This window comes from Procambarus clarkii, chromosome 51 (genome assembly GCF_040958095.1).
Source record: "Procambarus clarkii isolate CNS0578487 chromosome 51, FALCON_Pclarkii_2.0, whole genome shotgun sequence".
NCBI classification, from domain to species: Eukaryota; Metazoa; Arthropoda; class Malacostraca; order Decapoda; family Cambaridae; genus Procambarus; species Procambarus clarkii.
The window spans coordinates 18652330-18668613 of record NC_091200.1 but is presented as its reverse complement, the minus strand read 5'-3'; the positions used below and the strand labels follow the sequence as shown (position 1 = coordinate 18668613).

General features: G+C 38.4%; 1 protein-coding gene and 1 long non-coding RNA gene across 3 annotated transcripts in view; one reads left to right on the top strand and one right to left on the bottom strand.

Annotated features, from left to right (window-relative positions):
* Positions 1-9890, top strand: part of LOC138351918 (protein Asterix-like) — a 159995-nt gene extending 150105 nt beyond the window's left edge. Inside the window, exons 3-5 of one of the 2 annotated variants that reach the window (XM_069304062.1) lie at positions 3528-3636; positions 6310-6403; positions 8658-9890. In XM_069304062.1, coding sequence (XP_069160163.1) covers positions 3528-3636; positions 6310-6403; positions 8658-8680 — 226 coding nt within the window. In that variant the 3' untranslated portion in view covers positions 8681-9890. The remainder of the gene's footprint in view (positions 1-3527; positions 3637-6309; positions 6404-8657) is intronic. The other variant, XM_069304061.1, reaches the window with a different exon arrangement.
* On the bottom strand, positions 1146-10919 carry LOC123745005 (uncharacterized). Its single transcript, XR_011222673.1, has 3 exons — positions 10662-10919; positions 6304-6425; positions 1146-6002 (listed from the first exon to the last, which is right to left on the bottom strand). It is a non-coding gene; the product is annotated as an uncharacterized lncRNA (long non-coding RNA).
* Between the last annotated feature and the right edge of the window lie 5365 nt (positions 10920-16284).

Here is a 16284-nt window from a genome sequence, read left to right as displayed (position 1 = left end):
ATAACATAACCAAGTCTAACTTAATAGTACATTTTTATCAGAAAACTAGCCTTGTTGAAATGATTTTTTACTCCCATTTTGTTTGGAGTTTGAAAAGAAATGGCGAGGGTTAAACAAAGCTCATTTATTTATATACAAGAAGGTATATAAGATTTTTACTTAATTTTTAGTTTTGACAGATAAGACCATATTAAATCAGATACAAGTCATACCACATACACGATGACTCGCAAACAAATGTTAAAACCTATCTAACCTAGGGTTTCCGGGTTCGATCCCCGGTGAAGGCAGAGACAAATGGGCAAAATGTTTTTCATCCTGATGCCCCTGTTACCTAGCAGTAAATAGGTACCTGGGAGTTAGACAGTTGCTACGGGCTGCTTCCTGGTGGGGGTGTAACAAAAAAGGAGGCCTGATCGAGGACCGGGCCGCGGGGACGCTAAGCCCTGAAATCATCTCAAGATAACTTAGCTCAACCCAACCTAAACTAACCAAACCAAGAATCAACCTAACCCAAACCAATGGAGTCCAGTACAGCTTAACCTAAGCTAATACATCCTACCATAACAGTATAGTGTATACGGTTTTAACAAACGGGAAAACGAGCATCGTCGAATTATTTCATGTCCAAAAAGTACCATCCATAAAGTTTGATACGTTAGGATGTATTAGCCAAGATTAGGCTGTATTAGGCTTGGTTGGTTTGAGTTAGCCTGGGTAAGGTTAGGTAAATTTTCCAATCCATTGGTGAACAGTCATGTGTACAGGGTGACACATTATTACAGACCGTTTTACTAGTGATAAAAAAGCCATGTAGGACTAACACAACTATTGGAAAACAACAGTTGTGCTATCAGTGTATAGTAGTAATTAATAATTTTGTACAAAGTTTGCATAAAAATGTTAGGTGTTTCAAGTAACTCACTAGGTTCTGGTAGACCTTTCATGACCCGTATAAAGGCCAGGCTGTGTGTGAAGAACTGTTAAAACCATCAACAGGTAATATACAGAAATGTTTATTGAACTAAATGCAGCTGGCCGAAGCAGCCATTGACATGAAACTGTTAGCGGCCAGTTTCATGTTAGTTACGTATTTATGGAAACTCTCCATCAGCAACCACATAACCAGATTTTAAAATGCACTATAATCTTAATTTAAATATATTTTGTTATTACAGTACTGTATCTGGTTTTCTTTACAAAGTACAGTATTTATATCATCCTACCCACAACAGTTGTTTAATTTCCGAGTACCTGTTTACTGCTAGGTGAACAGAAGAATTAGGTGAAAGGAAATGTGCCCAGCCATATCTGTCCTGACTGGGAATTGAACCCAGGATCCCCAATTGGGAGTCAAGGGGGAAGGCAACCGATTTTTACCTGACTTTACCTGAGGGCCACTAACGTATTAGTGGCCTCGACGAGAACAGAAAAGCTTGTCCAAAGTCCCCTCATTTGCCTTGATTATTTTTTTCCAGTTGGATTTTAAAATGTAAGAGTTTGGGCAATTATGTTTGGCAGGTAGGCAGTTCCATGGGTTTATAACCGTATGGGGGTAAAAGGCATCTCTTGTTTTCAGTCCTATGTTGTGGTTTGTTGAGCTTTTATAAGACATTATCTGGATCAACATCCTCCAAATTGTTCAGTATTTTAAAATTTCAATGAGGTCTGCTAAGTCATGTCTGGTTTGAAGTGTTGTTAGTGCTGTGGCCCTCAACTGTTCCTGGTATGAGAGTTGATTACACTGTGATACCCTCAACTATAATAAATTCTGTTTTCAGACAACATACAGCCTCTTTGCTCAAACCCCTGGACATACTAAACATTTAATCCGTACTCTTCATTCTCTTCACATTATAAACACTTGCAAAGCTCTGTTCCTTAATACTAACTCAGATTTTAAACTTCCGAATTGTATGAAATAAGAATGTTTGTGATGTTCTGCATGAACATCACTGCTGAAATATCTCTAAGATTCTCTATGCAGGTCTCTATATAGAGAGACCAAATGTGTGGAATTTCCTAACCCAATGTCTTCACTTTAGTATCCCACATTGTGCTAATTACTCATCTAGTGCTGTACTATCTACAAATGCACTCCATCAACATAATTTCTCATCACCCTTATTACTACCTTACCTCTCGCTTAACAATTAGCTTAGCTTAGATGTCACGCTATTGTGATTTCTGTGTATAATGAAGTAAGGGCAAAGAGGTAGAATGGCCTATTGACATAGCTCGAGTGCATGGGGGGAGTTGTGTAAAATCCTGGTTTGTCTCTCGGAGAGGCTGCAGGATCCAAGTAAATTCAGAAGAATTTCTGGTTGCAATTCTTATACCATGTCGTAGCTCAGTCGATTAAGGCAGCGTCTGGGACGCTCTTGGACGCAAGTTCGAATCCTCGTCACGGCCCCTTGTAGATTTGTTCTCTTAAGATTAACTGTTTCCCTTGTACAATAATTTAAAATTCACTGCAAATTTTGCGTTAGCTTTAAGATTTGCCTAAAATGCTATGCATGTTAGTGGCTTTACAAGAATGTACAGATAATGGCGATTCATTTGTACAAATAACCCATTGTAGTGAATAATATTGTAGTGTCAGGGGGGGGCCTAACGGCTGAGTGGACAGCGCTCTGGATTTGTATTCCTAAGGTTCCGGGTTTGATCCCCAGTGGAGGTGGAAACAAATGGGCAGAGTTTCTTTCACCCTGATGCCCCTGTTACCTAGCAGTAAATAAGTACCTGAGAGTTAGACAGCTGCTACTGGCTGCTTCCTGGGGGGGTGTAACAAAAAGGAGGCCTGGTCGAGGATTGGGCCACGGGAACGCTAAGCCCCGAAATCGTCTCAAGATAACCTCAAAATACTGTAGTGTAGTGGTCAACACAGTCAGCTCGCAATTGAAACGTTCGGGATTGATTTCTGCCGCAGGACAGGGACGTTTGGCACGTTTGCTTTTGCCCGATGCCTGTGTTCACCTAGCGGTAAATAAGTACAGGTACCTAGGAGTTGGGCAACTATTGTTGGTTGCATCTTGGGAAAGACTAGTAGTTGGCCTAGAGGGGACCTTGATAAACCTAACTGGCTTTGTCCCAATGGGAAATCATACTTAAGTACGATACAAGTAAAAAACTTTTCAAAATCTTTTCTGTGGAGAGCCTTGTAGGCTCCAGGGAGCCTCTGGGCTCACCCAGAAAATGGTGTTTCATTACATTCAGTGCTGTATTTTTTTTTCAAATAATGTTACTTTTGTGAGGGTTTGTGTACAGTAATTATTGAACTTCATTGTTGTTTGTATTTGTAATATGTTCTCTCATCTTCCCTCCTGATTTTCCATAACTAATCACTTCTTGCAAAGAGAATTATAAAACCTGTGTTTATTGAATTCATTTTATTTGCCTTCTCACTCATGCTTTAATGTTACTTATTTGATCAATAACACCTTACTGATACAGTAATAATAATAATACATTAATATTACATTTTTATACATACCAACTGCAATATAATGTAATTTGACCATTGACAGGTACAAACCATCAGCACAAGGGACTCCAGGGGCCCCTGGTGAAGATCCAACTACTGACTACATGAATGTACTAGGCATGATCTTCAGCATGTGTGGTCTAATGATGAGAGTAAGTTTTGGGTTTCTGGCATTATAGGGTCTGTTCTGAAGCCCACGGTATCATCCCTATTGTCTACCACTATCATCCCTATTCATCCTGGCACTAGCTTGCTCAGTTTTTTTTGTTTTCAACTCATATTTTATGAACTACTGTATATTGTATGTAAGTGATGTTGGCATTCATGGGAACATTTTCTGTGGGAGCCATGCTTTTTGTATTGTTTATATTCATGCTTCACTTGTCAGTTTAAGGCACCCATCTTGTGTGCCCTTAGCTGTTCATTCATTCTGATTTAGTTTCTCAACTCTCTGCCTTGTAGCTAGTTTGTATTACCCATTCCCACCAGTAATATTTTTCAAGATTCTGGGTGTTGTCCTAGTCAGGGCTTCTCCTTTTGAGTTGCCATTACATCAGTACTGCTTGGGACTCGGTCCACGTGGCCAGGCCTGTTGCTGGGTATTTTAGTGTGTGTTATGTCTGATTCTGACTCGTGTGCCATGTTGGTGCCTTGCATCATCTTCTGTGTGTACAGTTGGAGTCACACTAATAATACTTCAATACCTGTCACATAGGTCTGATCTTTCTAGTTTTTTAATTGATAGGAGGTTGGAGAACCGTCAACTCAACCCTTGTGACTAACATGGATGTCCATTATTCGGTAATTATTGTGCCGAAGATTGTAATTAAGTCAAAATACATTTTCACTTTACTGAAAAATTTATGGCATGAGCGTGAAGTGAGCCAAAAGTGTGACAAAGCAACAGCAGTCGGCTGAATGCTGGGCATGGGGGAAGAGGGAGGGAGGGTGTGAGACTATCCCTTCCTCATTTCCTCTCTCAAGCTTGGTGAAAAAGTTCTCTCCTTTTGAATGTTTGGTTTCAATAAAGTTGTGTGTGTGTACATCTATACTGTAATTTTAATACCAAATTATCCGTGATCAGTATCATATGCCATAATCAAGACGCATCATAAAAGAATTTTTTGCGAATAATTTATTAATAATAATAATTCATTGTGTTGGAGGACTGGCAGCCAGGTTATACATACAGTACATGTTAGGTTTGTATCCAGGTTCCCCCCCCCCCCTTTCCCCCCTATCCCTAGGGTCTAATTACTGACCCTCCCCAGTATGCAACCCCACAATAAGCTGACTGACTTTTGGGTACCTATTTTCTGCTAGGTGAACAGGTACATTAGGTGATAGGATACACACCCACCATTTCTATCTTGCCTGGGATTTGAACCCAGAATTCTAGATTGCGAGTCAAGAACGAACTCGACTATACTACCGGTACCCTCAATTTACTGGGATTTATGTCAAGAATGGTTGAGTTTGTGTAAATCCTGGTCATTATGTTATGTTGGGACCACCAATAATTGTCATATACTGTAATTATGATTTTTAAATGGAATTGTTTGCCAATGATTGCTCTATCATATGCCATTGTCAAAATGATAAGTACATACTGTAATAGATCATGTTAGACCACAAATTTTAGATCCATTTGGCATAGGGTCTCCATTTTTGTGCAACTCTGGAGCTCTTCTCAGTGTTACCTTGAGGTGCTTCCGGGGCTTAGCGTCCCCGCGGCCCGGTCGTCGACTAGGCCTCCTGGTTGCCGGACTGATCAACCAGGCTGTTGGATGTGGCTGCTCGCAGCCTGACGTATGAGTCACAGCCTGGTTGATCAGGTGTAATTATGTTTAGAGCAGGGTTCTTCCCAGCTGGTTTCACCATTTGTGTTGTCTTCAAAGATTGCCTTGATAGCATTGCTCTAGTTGTTTGAGCTGCTGCTGTGGGATGTGGTTGCATATTTACACTATATGCGGCCTGTCGTGCTTTCCAGCGTGCAGTTCTAGATCATCAGGAATCTTCTTAGTTGTATTCCTTGCGGTTTGCCTCTCTTTTTACACCCTTTCTACTTTCTGGAGGGAAAGGGAAGGGAAGGGAATTATTAGGAGAAATCACTAAATCATTATAACTATATAGCATTTGGAAGGGATCAATATAAGGATTTTTGATGGGACATGGGGACGAAATTGTGCCCAACCACTTGGACAGTCGGGGATTGAAAACCGGCTTGCAAAAAAATGGGCCTTCGCTCTACTGTCTAGCCCAAGTGGTTGGGCGGGAAGGGAAGGTAGATCAATCTTTGATAGCTGGCAGTGCAGTATTTTAGCCTCAGTCTGCTTCAGTTGAGTTCTTCGGATCCAGCTTTGGGCCATGTGTAGATCCATATCTCCTGGTTCCTGGCTGGGGTAGGGGTTCTAGTGCATCGTTCGCTCTGGACAGTGTTCCTGTTCACCCTTCGTTTTTGAAGTGTTGACCTTTTAGGCAAGTTGATTGAAACCTCAGGTAACCTCAGGGCTGTCATCTGGTGGAAGATGGGTAAATCAAGGGCCTACCAGAAAAAGATGTTTAATTATACAGTATTCAATGCTTAATTTTCACATATATAGTACAGTACATGTTTTAAGTAAATAATATCAGACTTTATCTTGGATCATTTTCTTATTTAGGGTTTTAATCTTATAATACTTATATTGAGGAATGTGATTTCTACTCACTTTATGAATTTTAATCCTCCAAATACTGTATTATTAAAACTATGATTATAGAAATTTTAGACATTGTTGTTATAAATGATACTCTATAGTGAACTCATTATTTCTTACTTGCAGTTGAAGTGGTGTGCTTGGGTTGCGCTATACTGCTCCTGCATCAGCTTTGCCAACTCGAGAGTCAATGACGATACGAAACAAATGCTCAGCTTTTGTAAGGTTTATCTTGTTTTCTTCTGAAATTTGTATATTACTAAACCCATAAAGGTACAACCTGTCCTCATAGCATGTCACATTTTAACATATACTTTACTTTACACAAGGCCAAAACCTGGTGTACTAAGGCAAATAAACATTGCGACGGGGTAAATACCCTAACTGTGCAACCTGTCCTCTTACAAATTACGTCTGAATTTGGTCGTTTGCCCATATGGCCGAAAATGGACGTAATTTAAAAATAAAAAAATTAAAGTAAATTTTGGATTTTGTTTCAAAACAGTAAGTTAAGGGTCCTCTCGTAGGTTAGGAGGGCAGGAAATTGTCCTCAAGTTTCAAAAGCTATGAAAAACGTTAAATGAAAGTTTCCTCTCCTAACCTTTCCAAGTAAGCCAGAGGACTTAGAGAAAACGCGACAGTATGTCACTTTCGTGAGCCAATTTCATTTCAAATTACGTTCATTTTTGGATATGGCATGCATTCGAACGAAAAGCGACGTTATTTTCAAGAGGACAGGTTGAACCATGATGTGCCTGACCACCATCATATGGTGGGTCAGGTCACCTAAAGTCCCAGCTAGCCTGCCATCCCCGTTCGTTGAGCCAAATGGAACCCCCAAATATTCTATAAGGAGGAGAACAGGACTGGGAGGTGAGCGATTGACTACATGCCTGAAAAGGGCATTTCATTACCTGGATCTGGATTTGTACCTGGATAAGGGGGTTCTGGGATTTTTCTCCAAGCCTGGCCTGGGCCAGGCATGACGTGCAAGATCTTGGTCCAGTAGACTGTTGCTTGGAGTGGCCTGCAGGGCCATATTCCCACTTACAATCTAGTTAGTCCAGCACTTCTTGCAGGAAACTCTAATTTTTTCTTGAAGAAATACTTTTGTTCCAGCCATACTTATTTTATTTGCTGTGAGGATATTAAGGAGCCGTGGTCCTTTGATATTCATACAGTGTTCTATGATTGTTCCTGTGGCACCTTTATTCTTCACTTGCGCTATTCTGCATTTCCTACCATATTGTTTGCTCCACTACCTTACCTTACCTTGAGGTTACCTTGAGGTGCTTCCGGGGCTTAGCGTCCCCGCGGCCCGGTCGTCGACCAGGCCTCTTGGTTGCTGAACTGATCAACCAGGCTGTTGGACGCGGCTGCTCGCAGCCTGACGTATGAGTCACAGCCTGGTTGATCAGGTATCCTTTGGAGGTGCTTATCCAGTTCTCTCTTGAACACTGTGAGGGGTCGGCCAGTTATGCCCCTTATGTGTAGCGGAAGCGTGTTGAACAGTCTCGGGCCTCTGATGTTGATAGTTCTCTCTCGGAGTACTTGTTGCACCTCCGCTTTTCAACGGGGGTATTCTGAACATCCTTCCATGTCTTCTGGTCTCATGTGATGTTATTTCTGTGTGCAGGTTTGGGACCAGCCCCTCTAATATTTTCCACGTGTAAATTATTATGTATCTCTCCCGCCTGCGCTCAAGGGAGTACAGATTTAGGCTCTTTAGTCGGTCCCAATAGTTTAGATGTTTTACTGAGTGGATTCTAGCAGTAAAGGATCTCTGCACACTCTCCAGGTCAGCAATTTCTCCAGCTTTGAAAGGGGCTGTCATTGTGCAGCAGTACTCCACTCTTAGAGAGCACAAGCGTTTTGAAAAGTATCATCATCGGTATAGCATCTGTTATAATATTGTGCAAATTTTGGACCTGGATATTCATACAGTGTTCTATGACTGTTTCTGTGGCACATTTTTTCTTCACTTGCGCTATTCTGCATTTCCTACCATATTGTTCGCTCCACTATGTTATAATACTGTGCAAATTTTGGACCTGGAGTTCAGTCCATGTATACAGTACATGATACCTCTCTTGTCTCCTTTCCAGAGTACATTTTGGGAGCTTCAAATGGTCCCAATAATTTATGTACTTTATTGTGTTTGTGTGCTGAGTATGTCCTCTGTATTCCCTGTGTTTCAACAATCTCTCTTGCTCTGATTTGTTATTTTTGGGAGAGCCCTGTCAGTAGTTTTCTGAGCTTACTTGTCAGTCACTATAGCATTGACTTCATGATTTTCCTAAGGGTGACAACACTTGCATAATTGTCTTTTGTTATTGAATGTAATTTAAATTACATTAATCCAACCCATTGTTACTGGCTAATAGTTCTGATTTTCAAAGTAAATTATCATAATTAAACAAATATACTTTTATTTGCTTGTCACAAATAATTTACTAATTATATTAACATTTCAGGTTGTCCATTTCTGCAGTTGTGATGTCCTACCTTCAAAACCCACAGCCAATGACACCTCCATGGTCCAATATATAAACAGTTCTATATTATCGATTGTTTTTGGTTGAATGGAAATGTATAATTGCCTCACCATACTTGTATTAAAATTGTACTGCTGAATGACAGTGACAATTTTAGTTTTAATAAACTAGCTAATGGTGCCAGGTTTGTATTATGATGTGCAATATGGAACAGTGCCAACATTTGATGATGTGCATGAGTTACAAAATGGCTTGGTTTGTTAATCTTTTAATTTGTGTAGCCTGCACTATATAATTCTTGTTATACTTCCCATCCAAAAGTTTCTTGTAAGCAGCTTGTCTTTTTTTTTCTTTAACAAATGGACAAATTTGTATTGTCCCATAACATTATCATGTCATTCATGCCAGTGTAAAAGGCAATAGCATGAAGGTCAAAGCTTGAAATATCCTGGAATATGAAGTACCATACGAGTTGATCCTCGAGTGACAACCACATTAGTACAGTAGATAGCCTCCATGTTAGACATAAAAGGAAGACTTGATCACCACGTTAGAAATAGAAGAGTGAAAGGGAATTGGGAGTGGAATGGTAGGCAGTCAGTATGGGGGAAGGGAGACTTTTGGAGTACAGTACAGTACTGTCCATTCAGTAGAGCCAGGCTGTCACCTGATCGGATGACAGGCAAAGTTATCAGTCACTAGCACTGATTTTATAGTTTTCTTCGAGGTGACATCAACTGCATAATATCTTTTTGATCATGAAATTACATTAACTCCAACCAGTTACTGCTGGCTAATAATTCTTAGACATAAAGGAAAGAGGACAAATCAGAAGAGCATGTTAAGATAGGGCTACCTGAATAGGTTTCAGTTGTGGTTACTCCATCAGAGGGGGCGTTCATGGGGATAAAGACAGATTCTACAGTAAATTGTTAATTCCTCTTAGGACTGCCTCCTCTTCCATTTTGCTTAGTTATGCAAAGTTGTTGTTTTATGGTTACAAAGGAAACATATCATTCCTTAATTACTTATTTTGACTGTATCAGAATTTAGAATTTCTAAAATATAGTTACAGGTTGTAAGTACAGTATGTATAACAGTTTATACAGTACTATACTTAGTGTATAAAATATATATTAATGCAGGCCATATGTATTATTGTTAAATATGTACTTTTGTATTTCATAGTAAACCTTTTACCATAATATATAATTATCTTCTCCTTTCAATAGTGCATTTGTCATGTTGAATTATATGGTATATCAGGATTTTATCGGTACTACCTTGTTGACTGCGTGTTCCTCCCGTTACTATACTGTATACAGTATCTCTCCTTCCCATTACAGTATTACGCTGAGATGTATCAGTAAGGTGGTTGGGCTCACTGGCTCAAGCAAAGAATATTCACTATACAATACTATATTGAATATAAATTCAGTGGATTTTGTACTACATGGGAACCTGGTCCAAGATAGGGATTTTAATCTAGCCAGTGACCTGTACAATGAATTTGGCATCTAGATAATGCAGAATTCCTCCAAGACTGATAATTTTAAATTAATATTACTAAAAAATTCAAACAGTGCTTTTTCCATGAGATTTCTGCATCAAATTATGCACAAATGTATGTCCTATCATGTGCACAAATAAAGGGTGAATGCTGTGGATCTTGTTGTCCATTAAAATCTGTACAATAAAGCTTTCAGTCACATGCCATCCCTAAGGTGTGGCGTTGTTTACAATTTCCCATTTAGAATCCTTTCATTAGAAAGTATTTACACCACAGTATTGTATGTCGAACATAAAAACTATTAAATGAATAAAGATATTGTACACAATGTGATAAATCAATGATATAATCTTTAGAGCAGGACAGCACGATCGAACCAATGTTGTGGATAACCACAGATGTGCACCTTAACCCATGGACTAGGATGTGCAAAAAGTTACACGACCTGGGGCCGGATTCAGGAAGGTACTTACCAAGGTTTTTCCTCTTAGCTAAGAGCGTTTTCCGTCTTAGCGCCTTCGTGGCGGCTACGTCCGTATTCAATTAACTACCCTAAGTGGAAAAACCTTTGTAAGTTCATTCCTGGATTTAAGTGTGGTTTCGACCACTCGTAGCTTTACGTAAACTGGATATAAGTAATTTTTTCTCTACTACATAACACTGGGATCGATTTATGATACGTATTGGAACATGACCAAAATATTATAGCTGGTGAATCTAGTGAAGAGGAATCCTTCGTGTTAGTTATATATGCATTCTCTGCTTGAAACTTGAAGTAAATATGTGTTTGATGATAGTAGAATTAGTTTTATAATAGCAAGATATTATACCAGTAGTTATTAAGTAAATAAACACTGGTGAACATGAAATATGAGAGAAGGTGATGAGCCCTGCCTGATGGGATCATTTACTATCACCAAATACGCCTGTTCACCTAGTAGTAAGGGTGTACCTTAGCTATACATACCCATTTCTAATTTATTTAGTTTGGTTTTATTTTGAAATTAAATCTGGGTGAGACATAAAATAAAAATATGCTGCACAAATGATGTTAGGTAAGGAAAAGGGTAAAAATGTCAAAAACTTTATTCATTGAATACTTAAAGCTATAATTATGACTATATAGATTATTAAAAAAGAGAGAGGGAAGTAGGGGTCCAAGACCTCTTCCTGTTATACAATTTGGGTGTGGAACAAGTAATTATCAAAAGAAGGCACCATGCCGGGAAGGCTATGTAGCAGTAAGGCAGTGAGGTGAGGCAGCTACTTATTTGAGAAATGCTTATTTTATTTACCTTATAAGCTGAGGCAACTTATTTTATTTGAGGAATACTCGGCTGATTCCTCTATATTTAGCATGGAACAAATTTGTGTCCAAGACCTCTTCCTGTTACTCAATTTGGCTGTGTGTAACCAAACTAGAAGTGCTCTACAAATCAAGGGACCCAGAATGTGGAATGACCTCCCGAATCATGTCAAAGGCTGTACCTCTCTCAACCAGTTTAAGAGTTAAACCAAGTACTGCCAAATTAACTCCATGTAACCTAACTTACCTCCTAAATGTCAACCCATGTCTTGCTATTTTTTAAACAACGCTGTTCACCAACATGTGCAATTGCTGATTTATGTTATGTTAACCCCCTTTTTGTATTTTTTATTCCTTCTTTCAACACAATTTATACCTAATCCCGATTACTATTAAGTTTTAGTCTGTGTTTTTTTTCCCCCACACCTTGCCCGAAATGCTATGAGTATTAGTGGCTTTAGGTATTGTATGTACTAGCTCTGCCTATAAATCCATCATTATGTTTGTAAATCAACTGTATGTACTTTTCCTGAATAAAATGTATTTATTATTTATTTTTTAATCAGTAAGTATTAAAAGAAGGCACCAAGCTGGGAAGGCTATGTAGCACCATTGTGTGTAACAATAAACCAAATTTTTTTTAACAAATAATGCACCTGTATGGGAAAACAAATCCTGTCAGCTGTAAAAATATTGATGCAGTTATTTAAATGAAAAATATAATGAAAGAAATATTACTGGTTTATTTTTATCCTATCTTTTTGTACTGTACAGTATATCCAAGGAAGTGAAAAATTGAGACATAATGCACAATTTAATGAATGATTAGCAGTTCAAAAGAAATATGACTTGTATTACATATCAACATGAGATCTTAATGATCCATGGTCAACATGATTTAATAAGGATAATACAGTACTGTATTTGTAATACAAACTATAATTTAAAATCTTTATTACTGATTTTTTTTATTAAGAAGATTAGGTATACACAGCAATGTGCTGCTACCCTAGTCTATATGGAATATTACACAGTGTAGATAAAAAACTAGCTATAAATTTATCTAATACTCCCATCTCACAGGATGGTTAGACATACTGTACATGGAATCAATTTAGAAAATACCAGCCTCAATACAAAAAACAAATCAACTCTGACTAAACAACTCTAAGCAATTTTCACAAGAGGTAAGCACTGAATCATGGAAACATTATATTATAATTACTCTTACCAGTTTCTACAAAACTCCTCTCAAACAATGTATTTTTAAACATGTTTAGGTATACACAGCAATGTGCTGCTTCCCTATTCTGTCTAAAGGACCACACAGTGTAGATCAAAAACCAGCTACAAGCTCACCCAACATCCTCATCTCACAGGATGGCCAGTCATACATGGAATTAGGAGAGAACAAAATACTTAATGCTGATCTATTAGCCTCCACTGGCAAAATCTGGGTGCAGCACAAGAATATCTTCCAATATTCCTGAGTGTATGAAGTAATTACAGAGCTCAAAATACCTCATACCATTTGGTATGAAGTCACTGATAACAGGACAATCACAGATATAGTGTTGGAGAGTATGTTCTCTCAAGAAGGACTGAAAACAGATGTTTTTTTTCCACCAAGAGGACTATAAACCCATGGAACCGCCTACCCGCTGAAGCCGTAAATGCCAAATTCCAGCTAAAAAATATCATTAAGACAATTGGCGGGCCCTTTAACAAGCCGCCGGCTTTCTGTCCTCTTCGAGGTCACTAGATAGTTAGTGGCCCTTGGGTAAATTCAGTAAATATATACAATAATTGTCAGCGCATCTTCCAAGCAACAAGGACAGCTACAGAGTATCTCTTAGAATTACGTAGGTAAACAACAAATGTAACATATTTGTTTACTACAATGTCGGTGCTGGCTGTAGAAGTTGAAAAAACATTGTTTTACTTCGAAATATACTAATTTTATAAGAAAATTCGACGTAAATAGGAGGCAGTAGAGCTCCGATAAGCCAGCGCTAAATCTTTAATATGAAGAATGTTACTGCTCTCTGATTGGCCAAACGAAACACAGTAGTGACCTCTATTGGCACGCAGGTGAACCAACAATTTTCTTTCTAAGTATACCTTATTGAATCGCACCTAAGCATCTTCTTAGGGCGCACTTAGGAACCTTCGTAGCAAACCCACTTACGAAGAAATACACAGAGCTTCCTGAATCTAGGTCCAGATGATACAAAAATCGAGAGGAAATAAACACGGAAAGAGACTCACTATCTCACTATTACTACCGCTTCGATAATCATACTAACGTGATGGGTTAATGAGAAAATCCGTAAGACCATGAATGCTTTGCATGGGAACACCCACCGCACAGGTTCGAACCTCCATCATGGATCCTACGGATATTCTCATTAACACATCACGGTAATGTGATTACTCTGTGTATTGAAAGAGGAGCGTCAGTGGTAGAACAGAGCCGGAGTGCGTGAGGGGATTGTGTGAAAATCCTGGTCCAGCTTCAGTGGAAACCTCAGGATGTTATTGTTGTTTAAGATTCAGCTACTAGGAACAAAAAGTTCTAAGTAGCACGGGCTATGGTGAGCTCGTAGAGGACTGACCTGGCACAGGAGCGGAGCTGTAACTTGAACCTCAGGAATCCCTTGACCTAGATTCAGGAAGCTCTGTGTATTTCTTCGTAAGTGGGTTTGCTACGAAGGTTCCTAAGTGCGCCCTAAGAAGATGCTTAGGTGCGATTCAATAAGGTATACTTAGGAAGAAAATTGTTGGTTCACCTGCGTGCCGATAGAGGTCACTACTGTGTTTCGTTTGGCCAATCAGAGAGCAGCAACATTCTTCATATTGAAGATTTAGCGCTGGCTTATCGAAGCTCTACTGCCTCCTATTTACGTCGAATTTTCTTATAAAATTAGTATATTTCGAAGTAAAACAATGTTTTTTCAACTTCTACAGCCAGCACCGACATTGTAGTAAACAAATATGTTACATTTGTTGTTTACCTACGTAATTCTAAGAGATACTGTGTAGCTGTCCTTGTTGCTCGGAAGATGCGCTGACAATTATTGTATATATTTACTGAATTTACCCTAGGGCCACTAACTATCTAGTGACCTCGAAGAGGACAGAAAGCCGGCGGCTTGTTAAAGGGCCCGCCAATTGTCTTAATGATATTTTTTAGCTGGAATTTGGCATTTACGGCTTCAGCGGGTAGGCGGTTCCATGGGTTTATAGCTCTCTTGGTGGAAAAAAAACATCTGTTTTCAGTCCTACTTGAGAGAACATACTCTCTAACACAATATCTATGATTGTCCTGTTATCAGTGACTTCATACCAAATGGTATGAGGTATTTTGAGCTCTGTAATTACTTCATACACTCAGGAATATTGGAAGATATTCTTGTGCTGCACCCAGATTTTGCCAGTGGAGGCTAATAGATCAGCATTAAGTATTTTGTTCTCTCCTAATTCCATGTATGACTGGCCATCCTGTGAGATGAGGATGTTGGGTGAGCTTGTAGCTGGTTTTTGATCTACACTGTGTGGTCCTTTAGACAGAATAGGGAAGCAGCACATTGCTGTGTATACCTAAACATGTTTAAAAATACATTGTTGGAGAGGAGTTTTGTAGAAACTGGTAAGAGTAATTTTTTTTTTTTTTTTTTTTTTTTTTTGAGATATATACAAGAGTTGTTACATTCTTGTACAGCCACTAGTACGCGTTGCGTTTCGGGCAAGTCCTTAATCCTATGGTCCCTGGAATACGATTCCCTGCCGCGAAGAATCGTTTTTTCATCCAAGTACACATTTTACTGTTGCGTTAAACAGAGTTTATAATATAATGTTTCCATGATTCAGTGCTTACCTCTTGTGAAAATTGCTTAGAGTTGTTTAGTCAGAGTTGATTTGTTTTTTGTATTGAGGCTGGTATTTTCTAAATTGATTCCATGTACAGTATGTCTAACCATCTTGTGAGATGGGAGTATTAGATAAACTTATAGCTAGTTTTTTATCTACACTGTGTAATATTCCATATAGAATAGGGTAGCAGCACATTGCTGTGTATACCTAATCTTCTTAATAAAAAAAAATCAGTAATAAAGATTTTAAATTATAGTTTGTATTATTACAAATACAGTACTGTATTATCCTTATTAAATCATGTTGACCATGGATTATTAAGATCTCATGATGATATGTAATAAAAGTCATATTTCTTTTCAACTGCTAATCCATGCTAATCATTCATTAAATTGTGCATTATATCTCAATTTTTCACTTCCTTGGATATACTGTACAGTACAAAAAGATAGGATAAAAATAAACCAGTAATATTTCTTTCATTATATTTTTCATTTAAATAACTGCATCAATATTTTTACAGCTGACAGGATTTGTTTTCCCATACAGGTGCATTATTTGTTAAAAAAATTTGGTTTATTGTTACACACAATGGTGCTACATAGCCTTCCCAGCTTGGTGCCTTCTTTTAATACTTACTGATTAAAAAATAAATAATAAATACATTTTATTCAGGAAAAGTACATACAGTTGATTTACAAACATAATGATGGATTTATAGGCAGAGCTAGTACATACAATACCTAAAGCCACTAATACTCATAGCATTTCGGGCAAGGTGTGGGGGGAAAAAAACACAGACTAAAACTTAATAGTAATCGGGATTAGGTATAAATTGTGTTAAAAGAAGGAATAAAAAATACAAAAAGGGGGTTAACATAGCATAAATCAGCAATTGCACATGTTGGTGAACAGCG